The sequence below is a fragment of the Pocillopora verrucosa genome, chromosome 10 (genome assembly GCF_036669915.1).
Source record: "Pocillopora verrucosa isolate sample1 chromosome 10, ASM3666991v2, whole genome shotgun sequence".
NCBI lineage: Eukaryota > Metazoa > Cnidaria > Anthozoa > Scleractinia > Pocilloporidae > Pocillopora > Pocillopora verrucosa.
The window spans coordinates 5,250,827-5,274,072 of NC_089321.1; the positions used below are offsets into that span (position 1 = coordinate 5,250,827).

Genomic DNA, 23,246 nt, shown 5'->3' on the forward strand with positions numbered 1-23,246 from the left:
TGAATATTCTTAAACAAGAAGTCACATAGAAGAAGAGCAAACTTAAGCCTTATCATTGTCTCAAACGTATTCCAAATTGAGCCGGCTTGAATAATAGAATTATGGAAGTGTCATACCTATACTCGTCATACCCACTCTAATGAACACCGAAGAGACAAAAACTGCAATGCTTACATCATCTAATGATTAAACAAGGCCGTTGTTGATAATCAACAGGAATACAAGCGTTAAAAAGTTGATTTAAATCACATTCATATTTTTTCATATTTACCTCCTAACAGTGATGTGTTCTGCACAAACAAATTTAGTATTTACCATGCAAATAAAATTTATTTTCAGGTTGATACATCTGAATTGGAATACAGGCAACAACAAACAAGAGAGAAAGTTCTAGATTGTCTCAGGGCTGTCAGCCAGATATCACAACTGCTCTACAGCGTGGAGAGTCCATTGACTGACGATGACATCTGTTTGGCGGATTCTAGTCAATGTCATAATGCTCATGGAAGTCTAGACGACCAGGAATACCTTTCCAAGAGGCACGATGTAAGTTTTGTGGATCTGGGTGACGATGACACAAGATGTCTAACTGCTTCCTCTCAAAATCGGGAAGACCAGGAAAACACTTCACTTCAGCATCTGACAGAGAGTTCAGAAAGAAGCGAAAATAACGAGGGTCTTACATTGAACGCTCATGATTGTACCACTGTTGAGGTAAGCACGAGAAACCATGAGGAAGAATCCATGCTCAGAGCAGATCTTTGTGAGATGTTGGAGGGGAAACGTCTATTTGAAGAAGATAGAAAATCAAGACGCTCTTTAATGGCTGACCTACAAGAAAGCCTGAAGAAAAAGCAACTAAACTCCGAAAAAGACGATTCAATTCAATCAAACAGAGCAGAAGTAACTAATGTTTCAAAATTACAGTCAAGCCAAAATGGTAGCAGTTGTGGTAATTTGGAGGTTCTGCATCAAAACTTAGAGGCCCAGACACCAAGCGGAAACCCCATTTCCAGGAGTGTCAGAAATGAAAATAGCCAAAGAATTAGTTCACATGACGGCAAGACAGCAAAGGAAGAAGACAAACCGATCAAAATACATCAACTTCCACAATGTCCAGCCCTATACAACGTAAAAGATCCTAACGATTTAGAAATGCATCCAAAATGTAGACTTTCAGAGGAAGTAAGAGGCCGCTTGCCTAAAACAACGCTGGAAAAAGAATACTGCTTCACAGCTTCTAATGAAAACGACAACTCTTGCCTTTTGGAAAGAGAGACGTACATTACGAACGTAGAGACAGCGAGAAATGATATTCACGCAGGTCAGCAAAAAGCTATCAAAACCAACAGGGAGACCTCACCTAACCAAGAGGTACAAGGCACTATAGGAGTTGATCATGACGGGCAAAAACACACGAAGCCCAGCGGAAATAAATTTAAAAGTAGAAAACAGCTCCCTGAGGAAGAAAGTGAACGAAATGAGGTGGAAATCAGAGGAAATAAGGGCAATACACCGGAAAAGCAAGAAACTCCTTGTTCCGATTATGACGACAAGGCGACAGGGAAAACATTTGGCCCACTTACTGGAGACGTTTTACCAGATGCATCCATGAACAAAGATACCAGTGGAAGCCAAAAGAACTTGGTGGATCTTTTGAAAGAGACGGATGCTGTGGATGAGCTAAACCTAAAAGAGGAAAATGAAATGCATTCTGTGAAAAAAAGAGAACCAACCTATCCTTACGGACAGATACATTCCAAGTCAAAAGCCACCATTTCAATCCACAATGAAAGTACCACCAGATACTTGTGTCAAGGGGGTAATGTTGTCGCTTACGGCGAAAGCCACGAGGACCTCAACAAAAACGCTGTTGCTGTTGATGGATCAGTACTCGTACAAAATTATCACAAGGACATTCATGCCTCTGTTGTCATACCTAACCACGAGGTACAAGATGCTATAGGAGTTGATCAAAGACAAACGAAGCCTGGTGTAAATGAATTGGAAATTAGAGAACAACACCTTGTGGAAGACAGGGAACGAAGTGGGGTCGAAATCATGGGAAATAAATCCAATACGCCAGAAAAGCGTCCCGATAATGACGAGATGACCTCAGCGAGAATATTCAAGCCACTTCTTGAAGACGTTTTACTAGATGGATCCATGAACAAAAGTACTAGTGGAAGCCAAAAGAACGTGGTGGATCTTTTAAGAGAGACGGATGCTGTGGATGGGTCAAACCTAAAAGTGGAAAATGGAATGCATTCTGTGAAAAAAAGAGAACCAACCTATCCTTATGGACAGATACATTCCAAGTCAAGAGCCACCATCTCAAACCACAACGAAAGTACCACCATGTCCTTGTGTCAAGGGGGTGATGTTGTTGCTGACGGCGAAAGCCACGAGGACCTTAACAAAAACGCTGTTGTTGTTGATGGATCAGTACTCGAAAAAAACTGTTACAAAGATATTCATGCTATGGTAGGCATGCCTAACGACGAGGTACAAGATGCAATAGCAGTTGATCAAAGACAAACGAAGCCTGGTGTAAATAAATTGGAAATTAGAAAAGAACACCTTATGGAAGACAGGGAACGAAGTGGAGTGGAAATCATAGCAAACAAATCCAATACACCAGAAAAGGATGGCACTTCTTGTCCCGATTATGACGAGATGACAGCAGAAAGAATATTCGAGCCACTTTATGAAGACGTTTTACCTGATGGAACCAAGAACAAGGATACCGGTAGAAGTCAAAATAACGTGGTAGATCTTTTAAGAAAGACGGATGCTGTAGACGGGCCCAACCTAAAAGAAGAAAATGAAACGCGATCTTTGAAGCAAAGCGTAGGAGCAGTGAAGCTAATGGATCCTCACGGACAGATACATTTTAGGTCACAAGCCACCTTTTCAAACCGCCATGAAACCACCTCCGGATCGATGTGTCATGGGGGCAATGTTGTTGCTGACGGCGGAAGTCGTGAAGACCTTATCAATAATGTTGATACTGTAGATGGACCAGCACTCACACAAAATCTTCACAAGGACTTTCATAGCGACGAGAAGTTCAAAACCAGCGTAAAGTATGAAAGTGTAACTTTAGGTAGTGAAAACGAGTCTCATACAGATAGACATCCGCTTTGCGAATCAAGATATCCTCTTGAACCTAAGAGTAACTTCTTTCAGTCTTACTCGGGCAATGGAGGAGCAAGACCCAAACAAAGATTAACAGTCAACGCTAAAACCCCCTTACCTTGGCCCAGCATTAAAAATCCAATGTCAGCTAACTCTGACCTCGAAAGATTAATACCTGGCTTAGATCCTGTTTTTCTGGCACGTCACGTCAAAGAGAGTAGCCTACTGCTTCCGTTTCAAAATGGTGGCAACTATAATCATGCTTCATCAGACTGTCTGTGGCAAGAAGACTACGAACAGGAGTGCTTTTCATTTAATGCTCAGGACCAAGTCTTCAATAGCAAAGATCAAAAGTCATACGACAAGGAAGAGTTCATTCCACGCGATAAAGCCAATAGATGTGATAAGGTTATTCCTATAAATAACACCTTAGCGCCTTTATCGCCACCAAACGGAAAGGAAAAAGAAAGCTGGCATTTTCCATCAGAGTCCTGTAAAGATACGTTGCTGCGGAGTCAATGCTTTGCTGCGAGGACAAACGAGTCAAATCCAACATCGCTGCCAAAATCTTTTGAAGCTAATCGGGAGAAACTCTTCAGTAAGTGTGGATCGGCATGTGCTTACAATGACATGGCTTCAATGGCAAATGACTACTCCATCAGTGTGGGTAACTCACTATCAATGAGCGAGAACGAGCATTCATGGACAGAAAATTCATTGACCGCCAATTTTCGATACCTTCAAAACATAATGGCCAAAACTATCCGGCTTGTTGCCTTAAATGCTACGGGCGCGAGGGAAAATGATCCTGCAAACCAGACAGTCGAAAAGACAGGCATACAGGAAGAAACAGGCGATATGGGAGGAGCAGAAGCAGTCATAACACAACGAATTCATGAGACGAACACTCAAGGAGAATCTACCCCATCAAATGAAACGACTGTAGAAGCTGAGCAGCAACCCATGGCAATACCTGTACAAGAGAGTCCACGCCCTGTTTGCAGTCATTATCAACGGCGATGCTTGGTCCGGTTTCCCTGCTGTGGAAAGTTCTTCCCTTGCCACCGCTGCCACAACGAATCAGATTGTAGTGAGGATCAGGCAAGAGCAGTTAATGCCACACACATACGATGTACTATCTGCTATCACGAACAAGAGGTGAGATTTTTGTTTATGATCCTCTGCCTTTGCTTTCATGTTAAGATAAGGTATCTAGAGTAATAACACCTTACCCTGATACAGGCTAATCTCAAAAAAGAACAGCTGATAGACCCTAAAGTCTCGCACGAAAAAAAGATGCTATTACATCCTTGTTTCTTTCATTGTTTTCAGATCGACGAAAATGGCCAGAAATGTGGCGGCTGCAACGCAATCATGTCTGAGTATTTCTGCCCAACATGTCGCCATTATACCTCCGTGGATAAAAATCCCTTCCACTGCGAAAAATGTGGTATCTGTAGGTAAGATGATTAAGCCATTTTTGCATGACTTATGGACCTAAAAAATGAGAAAAATTAGAGATTTGGAGGATCTACAAGATATGGTCCTATCTCCGACTTGAGACAATTGGAGTATCACCTCAACCAATTGTGTAATATTTAGAAGCATACTGATACTTGGCTACAAAGTGGTATTTAATTGGAGGGGTTGGGAAGCAACACCTCTAACATTCTACGGAAATCTGCATGAGGTTCTGTTATTTTGACCAGTTTAGGCCGTTTAATACGATCGGCTACCAAACTTGCGCGAGTAAAAGTAACAAATTCGACTCCCTATTGCTAACTTTGAGTGTTTTGATAGAATCCATAGAGACAGGTCCTTCCACTGTGATGTTTGTAACGTATGCCTGGACAAACGTCTTGAAGGAAAACATAAGTGCAGACCTGATTCGGGACATGATGAATGCTGTATATGTCTCGAGGTGAGGTAGTTTTGCTCGATGGATGAATTACTGCCCTAAGTGTTAGGAATCTTAACTAGTATATTCGTAATCAAAAAAGTCATGTGGTTGTAGGAATGACCTTTTCTTGTACTTTTCTTATGCTTCTTGAAGCAATTAATTTCCAATTAAGTTTAACTTAACTTAATGTGTAATTCCAATATTTACCATTATATTTAATTTTTAATACGTCATATATGCCTCAAAACATATACCAATTTTTCAAAAACTCGATCATGGCCTGAACAAATATTCATAAAAGTTACATTTAGCCACACATAACCTTTTACCATGTTAGCGTAGCGTTAAGGAAACATGAACGAGCTGGGAGAACTGGAGACAGCTTACTATCTCATCCATTTCACAAATTTCAAAATTTAAGGAATAGCTCTTAAAGCAGTGACATTTTGATCTAGCCTCTATCCTTTCACTTCGTCCTAGTAAAACCTATATTGATACATTTTTCTTTGCTCTTGTCACAGGACGCCTTCAGTGGTTGTCAAATTCTGCCCTGCTCTCACAAGGTTCATAAGGACTGTGCCATTGCGATGATACAAAATGGCGTGTATGTATTTCTTGAAACCTCACACACATCTGAAAATAACACTGTAGTTTTCTCTGGTGACTTGTTTTGCCACAATTGGCGAGTTTCGTGCTTGTGAACATTCCTTGACTAAATTTTTCCTACTGATCTTAGGTAAAAGCTTCCATCCTTTCGTAATCCTTTTGGCATAAAAAGTTTTCTTTAAATTATTTATCGACTTCACTGATTGCAAATCTTTAGCCCAAGTCAAGTGATATTACTAAAAGACAGCAATTTTCGAATCAGTATCGTAAAGGAAAATACTGTTTAATTTTATTCAAATTTAATCGCGACTGGGCAGGGCTTGACCACGCTTTATAGGAAAAGTGCTCAAAAGTGTTTTTTTTTAAATTTTTTTTATTTTCAGTGTTGCATCTTTCGAGTCTTACCTTTGAGAGCTAATTCATCCCGCCCATCAGCTAGCTTTGCTGTGTCAGAGATGTAGGGGGATTTAAAATCAAGCAGCATTTCTTACCCTCAACTATTATTTCTTTTTCCACAGCCGCACATGTCCCATTTGCCGCCATCCGCTATTCGGTCAACTCCAAAACAGTACTCAATAAGAAGTTTTCTACCAACGAAGTTAATTTTAGAGCAAATTATTCACCATTAGAAGTGACGATAAAAATTTTGAGGGATAGTTTGGACAGTATGATTCGTTACATGGTAAATTTTCAGAATATCTCAAGCCCTAAAATTGATCGAAATCTAGAAATTCTCGATTTCAGGAATAGGTTATTGAGTAGGTAAAGTTTATTAAGACAAAGTCATCCTTAAATCAGTGAATTACTTTTCTTTGCCTTCTTTCAGCTTCCATTATTTTTTCTTTGAGATGAGGTGTAACTAGTTTAAAACTTGAGCAAATTTTCACCCGCGAACAGACTTTGAACCAGGAAGTATACAGGTACGATTATATATGCGTACCCGTTGGGTTTTTAAGTAAAATAAAATTAAAAAGCAAACAAACAAACAGCCAAAAACTAGGAAAGAAACCAAAATCATACTTATATTAGAACCAAAACCAGCAAACAAACATGTAACGATTAGAGGGAAAAAAAACCAAAAACATTAGTTCAGTCTAAGCCGTTTAGGTGTCGTCACTTCTTATGATAATAGACCAGACTGTTTTGGAGTAACCGAATGATTTCCACTGACCACAATGCAGCTGTATAGCAGAGGAGAAGCCTAATGAGCTGTTACACACACACTTCAGGGATTCATTTCCTGGTAAGTTCTTAACTAGCGTTTTTTGAAGGGTTTGGACCTCCTTAGCGTTATAGCAGGGTTTGTATTGTTGGTGTTGGGGTAATAGCTTTACTTCGGTTCTCTTGTTTGACTAAGTATAGCATACGCCTGCAGTAATCATTTGTTGTTATTCTTTTCGCAGACGGCAGTTCACAAGAATGAATTTTACAGGTACTGTAATTAGATCAAATATTGCTGACTGAGGAAGGAAAGTTTAATGACCAGTTACTGTAAAAAAAAAAATGACAATTACGATGACATACTGGTATAATGGCAAACGGTATGTTCGACTGAAGTTTGATTCAAGTTCATTAAGACACTTGGTTGACAGAGAGTTCATAGTTACCATAATATTCAATTGAAAAATAGGAGTCAGCGTAAATCGACCTAAGAATGATCTATCAGAGGCAGCTTAAGAAATAACCGATAATAAAAATAATTTGCATATACGAAACATTACCTGGCATGTTGCAAAGTGGACTTAGAGTTCACGCAATGTACTTTGCTTCAAGTATTTTTAGTAAGACTGCTATGAATTAGTATACATGAATCATACTACCCTCCTCAAAAAGGTAGTCGTAGAAAAACCACAAATGTATATGTATAAGTAACCACATCATAAGAGCGCGAGTGAAATTTGGTTTTCAGAAGGAATAAATTTCGTCAGCGTCTTTGTATTCTGTGAGACGTATTGTATTAGCTAAAAAATTCTCAGTAAATGCGGAACGTACCAATCACCTTGGTAACAAGAAGTAATCGTAAGCTTTACTTGATGTATCAGTGACCTCCTAAAGGCCGCATGACCAAAACTTCGTTTTCAGAAGAAAAAAAAAATTATAACCGTTATTTCCATCTATTTCCAATCAGTAAGAAGTAGGTAGTCTCGAGTGAGCGCAATATACAGGTAACAGTTTAAGATGGCGCGAATGAAATTTCGTTTTAAGAAGGAACAAATTAATATTCGCTAAAATGCATTTTATTGGCAATGTTACTCTACATATAAAATAGCGTGGTAATAAATAATCGTAGACTTTATTTGACGTTTCAGTTACCGTATAAGAATTACGTGAGTTTAATTTTGTTCGAGAAGAAACATTCCGTGAACGCTATCTAAATATTTACTAGTAATTAAGCAGTACATTACCCGGCGTGATGAATAGAAAAGTAGTGTCAAAATAGACGCTGTGCATAGGTAAACTTTCATGAAAAGTGTAAGTGAAATTTCGTTTCAAGAAGGATCAAATTTTATGAGCACTTTTCACTTTTAGTGCCACTTTTTTAGCCAAAGTACTCTACATAAAGACAGTGCACGGTAAAAAAAATCGTAGGCTTTATTAGATGTTTCAGGTAACGTACAAGAAGTGTTTCAGAAGAAACATATATGAACGCTATCAATATTTTACTAGCAATTAAGCAGTGTATTACCTGGCATGATGAATAGATTAGAAGTCTCAAAATAGACTCAATGCATGATAAACTTTAATGAAAAGCGTAAGTGAAATTTCGTTTTAAGAAGGATCAAATTTTATGAGCGCTTTTCATTTTTTGTGCAACCTATTTTTCAGCTAAAGTGCTTCACATAAAGACGGTGCATGGTAAAACAAAAAAAAAAGCATCGTAGGCTTTATTAGATGTTCCAGGTACCACTTAAGAGGCGCGTGAGTAATTAGGAAATGTGTTACCCAGCTTGATAAATGACCGAGTAGCTTTTAAAGTGTGAGCGCACACACGCGCAATATAACGGCCAGCGTGGTAATAAGTAATCGCTGTCTTTTAAAAAATTTTAGAAAAGTGTTGGTGAGAAGAAACAAATTTGCGAACGCTATCTATAGGTGATCGCGTGAGATATGATATATTCAAGCTCTATTGTATACCATTGTTAGCTGGTATTTGTCTTATTTTTATTAATATACATGATTTATAGCTGAAATATTTTTTAGGTTACTTCCTTACGTTTTTTCCTCCTTGAACAGCGTAACGAGACATTTATTCAAAATAATTCTAGGTCTTGCATCAATAATGTCTAGCAGAGGGGGAGAGGTGTTGGAACATTTAATCAGTTAGTCCAAGATATGTAACATGACATATAATTCAACAACATGTACTTGACGCTCATTTGTTCAATAAACTTTCAAATCACTCAACAACATTTTGCATTTGTGATCATTATTTCTTCCAAAAATCTACGTATTTGCTTCATTCTTTTTTTTCCCCTGTTTGCTTATTTTTTTTTTCTTTTTTTTATGTTTTGTAGCCTTGAGTCATTCTTGTTTTCAAATTTGATCCTACGTCTTCCTACAGCTTGTTTCTGGTTTCTTTTATACGTGATGGTGCGGTATATATCGTCTTTGAGGAAAAGTGTTTTTAGCTAGCCTGCTCTGATAAGAGTCATATATTTCAGTTCTGTGATTAGTCGATTTTGCATGCCTTACCCTTGAGTATTTTTTTTTTTATTTGCTCTTACGTCTTTGTGCAGCCTGTTTCTGGTTTCTTTTGTACATGATAGTTTGGTATATCGTCCCAAAAGATGTGTTTGAGAGCTAGACTGCTTTGATTATAGGTAGATCTTTCAGTTCTGTGATCAGTCGATTTTGCAGGCCTCACCCTTCTCGATAGCTCGCTTAAAGTAGCGCCATTTCTGCTACCATAAGCTCGCGTTAGGGAATAATTTTCCTTTTACTTCCCAATCTTCATATTAGCAGCATCTTCCAACACAAAACCCTCAGGCGATCTGTCAGCTCATTCCCTTGGGAGTGACGTTTTCATGTTAAGTTAGCGGGAGTCACTGATTTTCAAAGTCCTTACTGGTAATGAAAAGTATAGCATTTTGGAAACAAAACAGCGTCTGTCAAATATTCCTTTAATCAACTCAAACAAGCAACTCCAACCAAAGCTTGCTTCCTACGTTAAGCAGATAAAGTTAGTCCTTAACAAACGGGTGGAAAATAATTCAAGAAAGAAAATTACTGACCCAAATAAGTCTAAGCTTTAACCCACCAGGAAGTTTCTGGCCAATAGTAAACCAGCTTAATTGTTATTTGCAACCCCAACGAACCATGGAATTCTTATGGTAGGATTTACCCAAGACTAACTTTAATTTTTGGAACATACTAGTTATGCATAAGCTTTACAGATGCATAATAAAGAGGGAATGGGTAAACGAAAAAGTTTCAATTGTAGATGTACTTCATCTATTCGCAAACTTTACTTTAAGCTTGTATCAACATAACTTCCTTTTCTGTGATTCAAGAAAGCGTATTTTTTACAATGTTACTGTGGTGCATTATCTTATGATTATTTGAATGAAAATAAACTTAGTAAGCTTAGCCAATTTTCCAATTTTTCTTCCTCTCCTCGACATAACTGAAATATGTACTGTAAGTGACGCAGAGAAACTTTTTGACCCCTCCAAAAGCCAGGTAAATGTTTGGGCCTCGTTGAAAGCAGTGTAAGATCTACTACATGCACACTCGCAGAAATGTAATATGTACCATACTGATTTCTATAAACAATAATCTTACGGTTTTGCAAAGATTAGAGAAATTCTGTGAGTATTTTGCATTCAGTGTCACATCGTGTGCCATCCAGCTTTCTTCACCTCTCGAGGTCTTCGCTTAGCGAATGGATCAGGAATTGGCGGCAAGAACTCGATTTGCTGCGTCACAATTTTTCTGTTCAAGATCGCCGAAACTTGTTTCTCTTCTGTGATCCTCTCAGGATACCCGTATACAAATTTTTTCTGTACCTTCTTGGCTTTGGCTCCTGAGCTTCGCGCAACCATAACGTACACCCCTTCTGCGTCGTGAAGGTCACTCGGTGTCTGCGTCGCCTTCTCAACGACGAAGTTGCTGGTGTAGCAGTACAGACCTGAGTTTGAACGGGGCCGTCGGGGCCATCCATTCACTGGACCAGACGAACTTCCCTTCACTGGACGCTTCTCCAATTCTTGAATCCGATTCATCAATAACTGTAACATCAAGGCCTGCTCATTACAGAGCTGCTGCCTACGTGCCAATTCTCGCTCCAAGCTATTCGATAGTGTTTCTACTTTGGTTTCCTCCAATCTGTCTTCGATCAAACTACGAAGTTCAGGAAAGAAGTAGGCCTTTCCATTTGTGCTATCTTCACCAGACGGAGCCGTCTTCGGCTTGTTTTCATGCGGCACGTCTAAGACGTCAACCGTTGCCATGCTAGGATGCGACAACCTATTAAAATTAGCAGTCACTCTTTTCTCGACTGCTTCTTGAAGCTTGGCATAAAAGTCCCCGCTTTCATCTTTGTCAAAACCACTTACTTTGGCTCTGTCGCTATCAGGCATCCTCGAGGTTTCCAAGCGACTGGTTCGTCCGTCATTTTCTTGTTCGAGCGATTGAAAAACTCGTTTCATGGCCTCGTGGCGAACTTCTAAAGATGGGAACTCCTCGGCGATATCTTCCGCTCGAAAAGCCCAGCTTCCTTCGCTCCACGAGTTTGAGAGGTGCTGACTTTTGTCTTGAGCCATGTCAACTGGGCTCGAAACATGGCTGCCGCCGACACCAGAATTGTCTTTCGTAGCTTTTTCACGGTCTTCTTTTGTCTTTGGAAGGGAGTGAATCCTCATGAAAGGCGGTGAACCGTCTTCAGCCTCCAAATCAGTGAGCATGTTCCGCCGCATATTATTAACTTGGCATGTTTGGTTTATTCCGAGGCATCAGGCACAATTATTGTCAACGAAAAGGTTGCCATCTGCATGTTTCTCATCTTTCATTCTAATGATCCGTTGCCAAGTTAATTTTGAATTGTTTGGAATTGCTGCACCAATCAAAAGCACGTAAGTACCTCATTCATAATGTAGACAATGCAACAGTATGTGGTATTTAGTAAGCTTGAACTAAAATGCGTGGGAGATCATATATCCAAAATTTGCTCGCAGTAAGACAAAATATCGATATCCGCTCTAAATACACTCGCTTACCATCGCGATAACCAGTTGTTAAGACGGGATCGACATGAGTAACACTCAATACCAATACTTGTTTCGGCAAAACAAAAAATGCCTACCATCTTTCGAGCACGCCGTTAGTAACGTTCAGTAAAAAAAGTTTCTTTTGAACTTTCTTCAGTGTTTAATTATTAATTGACTCCAAAGAGTTTGTAAAGTTACTGATATTTGACTTTCGAAGTTTACATAAGCTAATGAAGTCCTCACACGATAAACTCTGTGGTTTCGTAAGTGAAGGTAACATTGGCAGTTGGCAGCATCAGATTTCGCTTGATGGGAAGAAATTTCATTAGCGCAAATACCTACAGTTTGAAATTCTTATGCATGCAGTTATATGCCTCGGAAATTAGGGCGCTCTTTCTAGCCGTCTATTCATTGTATTACAGGACAAGAAGTCTGAAAGTTGGTCTAGCATACTTTCAGACTCACGAAAACTAAATAAAAAGTTTTAATAAATCGAATTCAAATATTATTTATTCGAAATTCTTGAGTAATCGCGTTTTTTTTCCTTTAATATAAGGAACGTCAACGCTATTGTATGTGAAAGTTATAAATAAAATATTTAAACTCCTAGCACCTTCGAAAGCAGGTGACGAACAGCGGAAATTTTTAAATTTCTTTTCAAAATAATACTTTTAAAAGGAGCTATCTTCTTTTCATTCAATTTGCGGTAACATGCTGAAATTCTCATCAAACGTTCACAAATTTAAAAAAAGAAAACTCATTACTTCCTGCGTTTCCTGATCGGAGAGCACAGCTAGCCCACTTTTACAAAGATATTGAGAAAAAAGTGCGTATTGCATAGCACTTCATTTTATGTCACAAAAAGTTTGACAGTTATCGAATGCAAGTTATGCTGTGTGGCAGATATGTCAAATTTTTATCGAATTTCAAATTTAATGTTATATATTATCGTGGTCTTGCTGCAAATGGAATGGAAAGGCAAAACAATCACTTTTACAGGGGGAAAAAGGAAATTTTACCTTCCATTTCATCCAGCCCGCCCTCATTGATGTTTCTTGCCCAAGCTATGTATTTTATATCTACATTCTATAATAGTACAAGTTACATAGCAAGAAATCCAATAATTGTTAATTAGTTTCAAAATATTAAGCACAACAAGTCTGAGTGGTATTTATTTCGTATTCAAAGCTGGTTTTATATTTTCATCTCAAACTGTGTTTCTCAGTTTTCTTACAGAAACGTAAAATTTAGAGGACCGATGAATTGGTATCACACAGACATCAACCCTAAGATATCTAAGGTATTCAAATGCCATCTGTACATATTTGTCTCATCGTAATGAAATTTTAATTGTTCTAATGCCTATCTACATAAGTTCTTTGATTTTATTCAGAACGCCCTCAAAACCAAAAGATGTCACAGCGGAAAACGGTACAACCGATTCGAAATTTGTCCTCGCTAACTCCTCCGTTAATTCGATTAAGCTTGCATTTTGATGATGGGCTGGGCTGTTTGAAGAAATTTCTTGCAAAACTGAGAGGAGAGTCTCTGAAAATAGAAAATAAATAAAACATTAAAATCAGGGACACTATTGTAAGCAACTTGAGGGCTCCATCACATCTAAAAACACCTGAACTGATAGTCTTACCATGCCTCATGTATCAAACTCTGGACCAAAAGCCCGGTGGGAGCCTGGTCCAGAGCTAATACTCAGTCTTTTCTTCACGATTGTAAATTCTTAATATTAAATTCAACGTAACAGATGAGTTGGCCATACAATGAGCAAGCTGAAAACTGGCTCGAGGTCTGCGCTCGAGCCCTCGCAGGAGGTTATTCCCTATTCTTAAGCCTAAATACCAGCTTGATAACCATACAACTTTTTGCTTGTTTGTTTTTTATACTGTCGTGGGTTGTACAAAGGGCCCTTCATAACATGAGAAACTACAAAGTCAGTAAGAGGATTTCAAAACCATTGTTTAGTCGAGGGGCGCATATAACAAGAGTTGTATACTTCCATTTGTGTCACTCCAGAGAATCTAGAATTCACCCAAGTCACTCAAGTCGATAAAACGATTTTACATTGACCTTTAAAATATCCCTTGCATGTTACTCTACTTTACACCACGACAAGTGCGTTTGAAAGCTTACCTTGTTCTTGAATAGACTGCAACTGCTGTTTCAAAGCCTGAAATCTGCTAATTGCCCCTTTTCGGTCGAGCTTCGTCACAATAAGCATCTTTGGTCGATTCAACAACTCTCTCTTGTACAAAAATAGCTCCTAGACAAACACCGAGGGGAGAGGAATAGGTTTTAGACAAACAAATTTCCTTTAAGCGAAAAAAAAAAACATTTGGAACATTCATACTTGCTGATTCTTTCCATCATTCACTTGTATTTGTGATGATATTATGACGATGACGGTCATTGGTTAACCCGGAGAAAATTAATGATAGCGTAAATACCTTGAGTAAAATGCACACGTTTTCAAATGCTGTCCTCGCAGGGAATTTATCGTTGAAATGGAAGCCATCGATATCAACCTAGCAAAATTTAAGAGTCCGTCATTTATATATTTCCTTACAGCATTTCCATCGTACAATTTTGGTGGGTTGGGGGGCGAAATGAGTTATTAAATGTAAATGTGTAGAAAATACGGAGGTGGTGAATACATCTCGGGAGACCGGGCCGACTCATGTAAGGAGACTACAACAACATCATGCTTAAGTGGAGACAATGAAAAAAAAAACTTCAAAGCAATAATGTTTCCATCCTTTTACAACAAATAGGTGGAAAAGTTATACGGTTTGTTACAGAGAAGCCCTTAAAGGGCAACAAAACATATTCGAATACAGCAGTTTCAAGAGTGGATGCCTAAAATCAAATCTCTAAACAGACTTGTGTTACTTACAACTAGTGCCAGGGCCTTGGCTTTTTCTGTGTGCTTCAGAAAAGCGTGACCCAGTCCCCTGTTAGCTGCTGCTCCTTCTATTAATCCGGGAAGGTCAGCCACGCGAACCTGCGAAAAGAAGAGACTTCCAGTTACACTGAACCTAACAGTTTTTTTTCTCTATTGAATTTCCGACAGTAAAGAAGGCCAACACTATAAGCCGAAGTGACACCCCTGTCAATATTTGGCCCGTTATCGTTGAAAGCGTTGAAAAGAAAGAAAAAGTACAGAACTTCGTTTGCACAGCAATGTGGATCTCACACTCCTGCTATCTCGCTTTTCGTTTCTCTTCACCTTTAGACTGACATAACAAGATGCAACATTGAAATGTAGGCAGGTTACCACTCTTTTTACCTGAGAATGATCCGTGTATTCCACCATTCCGATGCTTGGACGCATTGTCGTAACTACGAAGGGAAAAGTTACATTTTGACCAGTGCAAAAGCCAGTTATGAGCAATAAAGGAATCACGTCACACTTCGTTCATCTTGTAACAATTTATCGCAAATATCAAGGAAAAGTTCCTTTTGGTGACAGGAGCGACAAACGAAAATTACTCAAGAGTGCATTAAGAGTCTAAGGATAGAAACAGCAAAAGCTTCGCTCCTATAATGATGATACATCAAGCTCGCTAAAAACTCGACTTCTTCCTTTAAACATCCTTTTCAAAGTGTTGTTACAAAAACACAAACAATCTCCCTGATCAGAGTAGACGGGTTGATTTACAGTAAAACGAATCACTCACAATCAAACAGTGACTTACAAGCGTAATCTCCAATTTTTGGGTTGGCATTACTGATGGCAGTTAGCAGAGTGGACTTGCCTGCATTTGGAAATCTAACAAGTGAAAAATGACCAGGACACTTTACCACATCTTTCAGTTATCATGTAAAAAACACAAACGTCCCTAACGGTTTTGGCATGCCGGTTGGTTGGGTAGTTAGTTAATTCTTTAACTCGCAAGATCATAATGTTAATTCTCTCCTCCGGCTGCTACACATTTCCTTCTAAATTAGCTATGTGAATTTGGTATTAGATCAAGATAACAGCTTCTAACTGATAAGTTTGAGTAGTCTCATAACCTGTTTGCTGTATAGTATACAGATATTGCAGAGAGAGGATACATGTTAATCATTTCTGGGAATCAAAGGGTTAAAAGAGTGGCGGGCAGGTGGATCATTTAACATGATTATGGGCGTAACATTCTGACAACGTCATCGAAGAACATGTTACTATAGAGGGCTACGCTTTCTCGTCCATGCGTTGAATAAATGTCAGTACGCATCTACAAACAAACCGTACACTAAATATCTGAACTCTGTATTTTTTTGTTTGTTTGTTTTATGTTCTGAGGACGTAAATTGCTTTATTTACTTGTATTTCTATTCAGAATTAAAGGGTATGATTTCACTTATACAGAAAAATATGGCAGTTCTGACGCTAGTTAAAAACCAAAAACAAAAGAGTGCGAAACAACAGTGTCAGGTTAAATTAGAAGAATGCGAAACACTATCATAGTACATACATGCAGTACATACCCAACCAAGGCTACGTCAGACTTCAGCCTCAACTCCAATCTAACCATGTTTATATCGCCCTTCTCTCCGCCCCAGTTTTCTGTGACAGCACAACCTCCACGGCCGCCTTTGGCCACAACAATCCTGGACCCAGGTTCTTCCAGTTCTCCGATAATCCTGCCTTCATCTGTTGACAAAGTGGTTCCAGGCGGAACAGGGATTATTATGTCACGACCACGGATTCCACGATGTTTTCGGCCTCTCTCATCGATGCTACACAATGAAGTTAGAGAGCAATTAAGAGTGTGGTCAGTTGAATTACACGATAGGAATTGAAAAAGCAGATTTACAGTGTGGTTACACAAGAAAAGTTAATGACAGAAATATCATTCCACCTGGGATATCGTCAGGTTTCTCAATGACCCCCCCCCCTCCCACTACCACCTTAGAGAGGACAGGATACCTTGGAAACAGAAAGGTTACTTGACATAAACTTAAAACATGCAGTCATGGCTCTTGCTCTTACTCTCTTACTCCTAGTCTCATTAAAAAGTCCCTTGGAAGCTTTGCGTATATTTAACCAGAAGCCTATAACCTTTTGGTTCGGTAAAATGACAACAGGGACTCTCTCACCTAAAGGAAGTGCCATGTTCAGCGATGATCCGTCGGTTTTCTTTAATAGCAAAATGGCGTAGGTCACCGTAAGGAAGACACTTGACAATCACATCCCCACCATCCCCTCCCATTCCACCAAAGCGAGGTGATCCCTGGCCACCACCCCCACCACGGACGTAGATACGGGCGCGGTCGTCCAGCCCATGGCGCTCCGGTCTCTGTAACAGTAACATGATAACAATGAATTATCAAAAGTGAAATACGGCAGCGCAAACCGTCTCTGCTTTGTCATTCGTCACAGTGCTTGAAAGCTAAAAGTAGAAAGGGGCTCGTTTTCGCGACTCGTGCATCTTAAAAAATTTCGCCGAAGTTTTTCTAGGTCTGTTATTAGTAAACCGTGTTCATGTTAGCCATCTTAACATTTCACTCTCAAGAGTGACCAAGACTGAATTTCTCCTTACAATATCAGTACAATATCACGCAGACAAGTGATGGGAATAAGTAATTAAATCAATTAGAAGATTATTAGTTGATCCAATACCAAATCCTCCGAGATAACATCATAAGAATTGTATAACAGACGGTAAGGAGATTAACAATTTAGATCTCGGGAGTGGAAAGGTTCAATCACCGTTTTCCTTTAACGGGTTACTCTTAACTTCTTAATGCTTATTCACCGTAGCAAATTATCATTTCAGGCTTGCTTTCGCGGTTAGGTCGCGTTTTAACCCTTTAACTCCTAGAAGTGATTAACATGGAACTTCTGCCTATAATATCTATACATTATCCTGCAAACAGGTAACGAGAAAACTCCAACTTATCTGGTAGAAGTTGTTGTCTTGATCTAACACTAGATTCACATAACTGATTTACAAGGAAATATGGGAAGTTAGAAGGGAGTATTAACAATCAGATCTTGGGAGTTAAAAGGTTAACGGCCGCTTCAAGGATGGAGAGATGGCTGGTGCCAAGATAAAACAAGAATGTATATATAGACTGCCGACCGGGCCAAAACAAATTGCTGTGGTAGGAAAGTAGCCAATGTATAGAGGTGAGCGTAAGTGGGGTCTCAATTGCATTTTTCACTTCTGCTTTGTAAGCTACACGAAAGCCCGGCTTGTTTTCTAACAATAAGGGAGAGTGTGTGTATGCAAGATCCCTCTGGCGGCTCGTTCCTTAAGCGCCCTACTATTGTATCATATAATCAATACGTGCTACATGAAAAGTGCATTCTACACCCCTTCCGTTGCCTACCTTGACTGGCACAGGAACTGGAGGACTAAACACTTTAAACGGTACGAGCTTTGGCGGAATGGTTGCCGTGAATGAAGGAGGTGGTGGCTCTATTAAGTGCCTCGCAGGAGTCATCTAAAGAAAAAAACAACATCAACTATTAACGTACACGTCTTGAGTAGAACATCTCGGAAACAGTTATTATTCCCATAAGTTTCTCTCGCCCGGAAAATAATATAGATGTACATGTACATGTATATCTTTGCAGCAGTGACATACCATGGAGTCTTCTTCTTCACTCAGTGAAGGTAGCGCCTCAGTCACCACAGACAATCCTTGAAATGATGGCGGTGCCAACTTTTTAACATCTACATGAGATTGCATCTGCCACAAAACGATCAAAGGATAACTAACAAATAAATAAATCACCATGATACAAACATTCAAGTAAGGGGAAGAACAGTTGATCAACAAGTAACATGTGGTGAGATCTAGGAACAACTCCATCATCTGTCAAATTATTACCTCTCTAAGGAAGGGAATTTCATTTTGTCCATAAAGAAGAACCACGTCAAGTGGTTTAACTTTTGCATGTGTCTTTTTCAGACAGTACAGAGTGAACGATCTCCCTGACATGGGCTGTTGAACTGAAAGTAATATTAATGGTCAGTAATATCTATATTCAGCCTATCCATGATGGGAAAACTTGACAGTAATTTAGTTACTCTGGATAGCCCAAATCCTTTACATATCACACAACAGAGAGTAAAAAAGCTGATAAACACTTGCCAGGCTGAGGGTGATAAGATTGAGAGAAAAAGGAGATAATTAAGGCTTAAAATAGATTTAAAACAAAATTAAACAATAACAATAAACTAAAAAAAAAAAAGTAAACTTGTTTGAACTGGTTTGTGACATGGGTGCTAAACACTATTTTTTTTGAATTGGGAAAGAAGGAGGTTTTTAATATTTGAAGATTTCAAAAAAATATTTCAAAAAATTGGAAATATCAGCAATACATTCAAGGCTATGAAGTGTCTAACCAAGGATAATCAAGTCCACAGGAAGCAATTCATCCATGGACTGCACTTCATCCTCTGTCATCTGAAAAAATAATTAACATTTATCAATAATTAATTTTTGATAAAATTGGCTAATTTGTCAAACAATAAATTTAATTTTGGATCTTAGGAAAGATAGGATTACAGCCACTTACCACACGTATAGATGATCCTTCATCATCTGACATTTTCATTGTATCTCCAACCTCTCTTTCTATTGGCTCTCTGTCTACCTCCTCAATGTCAGCTGAATGCTGTTCCCCAACTGCTGTGCCAACTGACTGTCTGTCCATCACCTCTATGTCTTGTGCATCAATGTCTATGGTCACTGGATGTAAACTGTACATGTGCGCAGCTTCCTGTTAAGATTCAGTTGACAATGAATAGCTTCTTTATGTTCAGTCTTTCCATTGAGTAAATAAACAAACATACACAAACGCTTTGTAGTTCTTTCATGAACTCACATTGCAGAGCAAAATACTATGCCAAGTTAACAACACACAGTGTATTAAAACACACCTGAGGGGTTACCCCATCCAACTCAGTGTCAGAATCAGTCTCATATTCAGCTGTAGGTACTGAGCATTTCAGACCATATTCCTCTAATTCTCTTGCAAGCTCCACAGCAAGGACTGCAAAACCAGAGAAAACATCTTGGATATAATAGGAGTGTAAGTTACGCTCATGTCAAGACTTTAAAATGGGATTATCATAGCAGAATATGTTCTATATTGCACATATATGAAGGTGCCAAAGGGTTTACATTTGATGCATAATTAAGCTTAAAATTAATACTTGATGCATGAATTTTTCAACAAGGCAAGGTAAGGTTAGATTTCAAATTTTCCCTTATATATTTGTGACACATGAAATACTGTTTAAAATAAATGTGACAGGTGAATTTTTTCTAAAATTTTTATGTAAAATGGAATCAGGGACCCCCCTTTCTCTCCTCCTTTTGGTATCCTCATGTATGTACATGTATAGTCATACAGTACAACTACATGACTTGTGTGGAATTCAACTCTGTCAGGCTTCAGGTAATGAACTAAAGTAAAAGTTTACGTCAGCATTTTGTGGCATGCACATTTCAAATAAATCATATCTCCATCTCCATGGGCAACACAAGCCCAGATTTTGGTATCAATGCAAAACCTCTACAATTCCCAAATTGTTTATTTGTTGTCCAACTACCCCCTTATGCATGCTTAGGGGCAAAACTCTCATGTGAAGTGGTCATTCTAATCTCTTGAAATCTGTTGGTGCCTGCTTTGATAAGCACTTACCTTTTGCCCTCACAAACACTAAAGCTCTTTTGGGTTTGTACTTCAGTAACACATGGGCAACACATTTTCCTCCTTGTGTTACAGAGAATGGCATTGCCTGCAGCAAATGATATATATTTTAACAATACAATGCTAAATGAAGAATCAAATTAATTAATGAACAAGCTTTCATCACACTGCACATACACCAGTGGTTATTTGAAATGGCATTTTCACTCTACAACAGAACAAAAGTTTCCTGATTACAGTGGAAAAGAGATTAAGTATTTTTCATCCACTTTATATCAGAAAAATTTGAAAATGCATCAATGACAGCGTAATGACTGATTACTTTCTTAACTGTTATAAAAACTTAATAAGCTTAACTGAAAGGATAAAACTGCATGATAGTATTTTTACCAATTGTAAAAGTGCTCCAGAGAAGGTCCATTATCTGTGGACAACTTTTCCAGATTAGAATGGTAAGGCTACTAGCAATTGTAAAAATTAAGTTTTGCTTCGAAATTTTTACCAGGGTAGAGTGGAAAAGGCCAACCTAACTAATTTACTTCATAAGTAATTAAATAGGAAACAATTAAATAGTGTGAATACATATTAAGTAAAAAGCAGCCCAAATGACACTAGCACTTGAAATCACTTCTCTCTTATTTGTTCCACTTTTGCATGCTTTGTTTGAAAATAACAAAGTTACTTCTGTATTCCCTGTAACTCACGTGAAGCGGTTGGTATTTTGTTGATTTTTCTATTTCCGCACTGCAAACCAAAGAGAACAATAGCTCAGGTATCATACATGATGTTATAATTTCTGCGATTCTTCATTGAACTGGTCAACTGAAAGAAGTTTCATATGGTTATCTAGATAGACTATGAGCAGTCCCCCCTTTATCAGTGAAGTCCATTGTGCAATTTGAACAAGGGACTATGGACTGAGTCCAAGAGTTTAAATTCTGTGTTGCGCTCATAGTGCAAAAATATTGTTGGCTATGGGCTGGAAATCTGTCATCAAGAAGTCATGCATGTCAATGCTTGTCAGCGTTTCAGATTAATCATGGCTGATGACCTGCAATTTGTTGACTAAAACCAGAGCAGACTGAGGCACTTGAAGCTCTTATCACTGGAAAAAAGGTTCTCACAATTTTGCTTACTGGCTTTGGAAAGAACCCCATCTGCTAGGTGTTTTGTTTCACAAAAATCTTGTCAATTGATTTCTTTTCACTAATTTTTTCCATATTCACCGAAAAGAAGGAATACTTGTGGTCTAGGTTATCTAACACAGGGTGAGCAACAAACATGAAATTACAATAAAAATGACATCACCGCATCCACCTGAGTATTTGGCATCCAAAGGAAATATTTTGATATTGCATAAATATGGATTTCTTTTAACATAATTTGTCAAAACGGTATACATGAAAACAACTATTCAAACCTTTTGGCAGTAACCACCTGACTTGGTATGGCAACACTTGATGGACTAGACAGCTTTCTGAGTTTTACACATGAAGCACACAGGCTCAGCTTGGTAACATTTGATTTTCTCATGGACTTTCTCAGGGCTGCTGTAGAATGAAAATGATTCCACGCCATGTAAAAAATAGAAATAAAGAACCAAATATAATCTATGTAGAATTAAACATTGTACAGACAAAGAAATGAGGTTATTGTGAAGAACAACTCACTATAGAAACCTTTTAGCTGTCAGTTGACCAGCTTTTGGTGTTAAATTATTTTAAAAGTGATCCAACTAATGCAGATTGCGTTCAACTTTTAAAATCGTATACAAAGTATACAGTCCAAGTTTTAGTTTTATGTGAACTGAGCAGAATGATCATAGCAATAATGAACACTATATTCCTTATATTTAAACACGTGACACCTAGGAGTACCGAAGTTCTCGTTTAAACGTGTACGTGTATTAGAAATCCACCCAACCCAACCCAGGGGAGGACATCCATCACACAGTAATCTCGTGCGTGGGAAATTAACGTCTCCTACCCCAAACCCTGCAGGAGACGGGACCTCCGGCTTCACGTCTTATCCGAGAAGACGAAGCAAGGTGAGTGAAGCGACTTGCTTAAGGCCACAACGTAGTGCCCCATCCAGGACTTGAACCCGGGCCGTCCAACCCAGAGTCCAGCGCTCTGACCACTGGGCCACTCACGCCTCGCCACTACTTCAGCCGGTGGAGCACTGCACTGGTATTGCAGAGGTTACAGGTTCAACTCCCGTACAGGCCTGAAATTTCCAGGCTTGAATTTCACTACTGCTTAAGGGGTGTTCATTACTACTAAGATCACTCTCGTATTCAATAATAATAGTAGTAATAACTGTTTTTTATTCCAGGCCGGTCCTCAACCAGAGTTAACCAGAGCATTTTGAAATTACCTGTATGAGCAGCTGTTGCTGTTCTGAGAAGTCGAGTCCCAGACCATGTTCTACCGTAAGAAGAACGAATTACCCTTAAAAGCACAACATCCGCCATCTTGGATCTGTGTATAACCACAAGGGTCGATGGGAGATCTTCATCTTTCCCTAACCCACACCTAAGGGGATATGAATGTTTCTTCCTTCCAGGGAGGGGAAAGGATATTTTGGAGCGTTAAACTAAAATTTTAATAAAGACGACGAGGCTGAGCTCCATAAAAGCGATTGTACATCTGCTACGATTTAAAAAATAAACTAGCTTTCTGTTGTTACACAGTGGGCATTTCCAGAGTAAACTTTGATCGGCAAAGAA

The 23,246-nt window shown here is 38.8% G+C and overlaps 2 protein-coding genes across 7 annotated transcripts in view; one reads left to right on the plus strand and one right to left on the minus strand.

The window, feature by feature from the left end:
- Positions 1–8,563, plus strand: part of LOC131771370 (uncharacterized) — a 30,706-nt gene extending 22,143 nt beyond the window's left edge. For all 5 annotated transcript variants that reach the window (XM_066173254.1, XM_066173257.1, XM_066173252.1 and 2 more), the window contains 6 exons: positions 340–4,296; positions 4,471–4,598; positions 4,939–5,059; positions 5,560–5,642; positions 6,163–6,887; positions 7,048–8,563. In XM_066173254.1, the coding sequence (XP_066029351.1) occupies positions 340–4,296; positions 4,471–4,598; positions 4,939–5,059; positions 5,560–5,642; positions 6,163–6,223 (4,350 nt within the window). In that variant the 3' untranslated portion in view covers positions 6,224–6,887; positions 7,048–8,563. The remainder of the gene's footprint in view (positions 1–339; positions 4,297–4,470; positions 4,599–4,938; positions 5,060–5,559; positions 5,643–6,162; positions 6,888–7,047) is intronic.
- Positions 8,564–13,006: 4,443 nt separating this feature from the next.
- Positions 13,007–22,997, minus strand: LOC131771335 (uncharacterized). 2 transcript variants are annotated; one of them, XM_066173272.1, is made up of 18 exons: positions 22,895–22,997; positions 21,939–22,065; positions 21,223–21,262; positions 20,510–20,606; positions 19,743–19,855; positions 19,379–19,582; positions 19,206–19,266; positions 18,688–18,809; positions 18,442–18,546; positions 18,184–18,297; positions 16,948–17,147; positions 16,336–16,587; positions 15,561–15,634; positions 15,152–15,204; positions 14,759–14,866; positions 14,313–14,390; positions 13,999–14,128; positions 13,007–13,398 (listed from the first exon to the last, which is right to left on the minus strand). In XM_066173272.1, the coding sequence occupies exons 1-18, from the start codon at positions 22,989–22,991 to the stop codon at positions 13,217–13,219; spliced, it is 2,157 nt and encodes a 718-aa protein (XP_066029369.1). In that variant the 5' UTR covers positions 22,992–22,997; the 3' UTR covers positions 13,007–13,216. The 2 variants fall into 2 exon arrangements, with proteins under 2 accessions (XP_066029369.1, XP_058943095.2); XM_059087112.2 differs by having other exon boundaries at positions 21,939–22,068.
- Positions 22,998–23,246: the final 249 nt, after the last annotated feature.

What these genes read in the sequence shown, in the direction of transcription:
- LOC131771335 (XM_059087112.2), bottom strand. Translation starts at nt 22,991, where the DNA reads ATGGCGGATGTTGTGCTTTTAAGGGTAATTCGTTCTTCTTACGGTAGA. An exon ending in GTGAAGAAGAAGACTCCATG is followed by an intron (nt 18,298 to 18,441) that starts GTATGTCACTGC and finishes TTTTTTCTTTAG; the next exon opens with ATGACTCCTGCGAGGCACTT. An exon ending in AAAAATTGGAGATTACGCTT is followed by an intron (nt 15,205 to 15,560) that starts GTAAGTCACTGT and finishes TTCCCTTCGTAG; the next exon opens with TTACGACAATGCGTCCAAGC.